This window comes from Chenopodium quinoa, unplaced genomic scaffold, assembly GCF_001683475.1.
Source record: "Chenopodium quinoa cultivar QQ74 unplaced genomic scaffold, ASM168347v1, whole genome shotgun sequence".
NCBI lineage: Eukaryota > Viridiplantae > Streptophyta > Magnoliopsida > Caryophyllales > Amaranthaceae > Chenopodium > Chenopodium quinoa.
The window spans coordinates 3,908,462-3,910,904 of record NW_018742914.1 but is presented as its reverse complement, the minus strand read 5'-3'; the positions used below and the strand labels follow the sequence as shown (position 1 = coordinate 3,910,904).

The 2,443-nt window shown below is 33.3% G+C and overlaps 1 protein-coding gene across 1 annotated transcript; it reads left to right on the top strand.

Moving 5' to 3' along the window:
- The first annotated feature begins 454 nt into the window (after positions 1-454).
- Positions 455-1,336, top strand: LOC110727637. Its single transcript, XM_021907215.1, has one exon. It carries the CDS (start codon positions 455-457, stop codon positions 1,334-1,336), a length of 882 nt encoding a protein of 293 aa, XP_021762907.1.
- Positions 1,337-2,443: the final 1,107 nt, after the last annotated feature.

Genomic DNA, 2,443 nt, shown 5'->3' with positions numbered 1-2,443 from the left:
GGAAATGTACATTATATATATCCAGTACTACATGGAATATGAAATACAACGTAAAAATCTTCCCCCATCTCTCTTTATTTTCTCTTCCATATTTAACACGTTATCAGCACCATTGCTAGTCAACTGAGTAGGATTACCAAACATTTTTCTAGAATCCCATATTATTATTATCATGTAAGTATGATCATAACCCATAACAATTATAATTTAACATTTATCTAATTTTGCCTGCTTATTTATTGGAATATCAACATATATAACGAATACAGAGCATGATAAATAATTTAAGGTTCCATTCTTATTTTTCTCCATGCTAACGTTCTCATCTTCTATTTCGTTATTATTTATGCATGACTTGTATCAGGATTATTTATGCATGATTATAACGTTTAGTACATATTTTGGATACTATTTATATATACTTATCTTTTAATATTATTTTGTATAGTGAAAAATGTCGAACCTTGCCAAGCTCGAATTTGTGGCCCTTGATATTACCGGAAATAATTATTTATCATGGGTGTTAGATGCTGAAATACACCTAGATGCTAAAGGGCTTGGTGAAACAATAAAAGAGGCTAATAAGGCAACACCTCAAGATAAGGCTAAAGCCATGATTTTTCTTCGCCATCACCTCCATGAAGGGCTCAAAAATGAATATTTAACTGTGAAAGACCCACAAATCCTTTGGAGTAATCTAAAGGAAAGGTATGACCACCAAAAAACAGTGATACTCCCTAGAGCTCGTTATGAATGGTTGAATTTGAGATTGCAAGATTTTAAATCTGTTAGTGAATATAACTCAGCTATGTTTAAAATAACTTCTCAATTGAAATTATGTGGAGAAAATATTACTGATGCAGAAATGCTTGAAAAGACATACTCCACTTTCCATGCTAATAATATTGTCCTGCAGACACAATATAGAGAAAAAGGTTTTAAAAAATATTCTGAATTAATATCTTGTCTTCTTGTGGCTGAGCAAAATAATGAGCTATTAATGAAAAATCATGAATCACGTCCTACTGGCTCTAATCCATTCCCTGAAGCGAATGTGACAACCCATAACGGGAAAGAAACTAAAAACAGAGACCATTCCAGCAGTAGTGTTAGAGGTAGAGGTCGTGGTCGTGGCCAATGGCGCGGCCGGGGTCGTGGAAGTGGATATGGTAGAGGTCGTGGAGGTCAAACTCACATTCCCACCAGAAGTGGGAACGTACGGATGAAAAAGAGAAAAGTGATAACAATATATGTTACCGTTGTGGAGGAAAAGGTCATTGGTCTCGGGTTTGTAGAACTCCAAAGCATCTTATTGAACTTTACCAAGAATCATTGAAGAAAGGAAAGAAAGTTGAGGCAAACCTTGTTCTTGAAGATGGTGAAGGTGATTTTGATTTTGGCAATGCCAATCAATTTGATGTTGGTGGTTTCCTTACTTCCCCGGAAGGGAATAATTTTGATTTTGGCAGTACAACTCATTTAGAAGTTGTCGATTTCTTCACTGCCCTAGAAGGGAATAATTAAAATTATATTGTTTTATGTTAGTTTTAAGTATTAGACTTATGTTTGCTTATTCTAGTGATTTTTTTAAGTTTATTTCTTTCGTTGTAATAAGGATTTTTGCTTTATAAATTTATGAACTATTTGAGTGTTTTTATTGATTTATTTGTTTTATCATCTTTATTTTTATGCTTAATATTTTGACATGTATTTTATTTCATGAAGAACATGGATATTACTCAATTTCAATTTGCTATGAATGGTGAAGAATTATGTCTTGCTGACAGTGCAACTACACATACAATACTTAAAAATAAAAAATATTTCTCTCATTTGATGATGAAAAGGATTAATGTAAGTACCATATCGGGTAGTACAAATATCATTGAGGGCTCCGGAAGAGCCACTATAAAGTTGCCTTGGGGAACTGAAATTAAAATAATTGATGCTTTATACTCCCCATTGTCTCAAAGAAATTTATTAAGTTTTAAGGATATTCGCAACAATGGTTATCATATTGAGACAATCAATGAAGAAAATAACGAATTCTTTCGAATCACAAATATAACTCAAGGCTCAAAACATGTTTTGGAGAAACTACCTACATTCTCTAGTGGTTTGTACTACACAAAAATCAATACTATTGAAGCTCATGCTATAGTAAACCAGAAGTTTACTGATGATTTTGTTGTTTGGCATGACTGGTTAGGCCATCCCGGTTCAATAATGATGCGAAAAATAATTACGAATTCATGTGGACATTCTTTGAAGAGCCAGCAGATTCTTCATAATAATTTTTCATGTGCTGCTTGCTCGGAAGGCAAGTTGATTATTCGCCCATCACCAGCTAAAATTAATTTTGAATCAATTAGTTTTCTGGAACGTATACAAGGAGATATTTGTGGGCCCATACATTCCCCATGTGGACCATTTAGATATTTTA

Coding starts and splice junctions, on each gene's coding strand:
- LOC110727637 (XM_021907215.1), top strand. CDS start 455: ATGTCGAACCTTGCCAAGCTCGAATTTGTGGCCCTTGATATTACCGGA.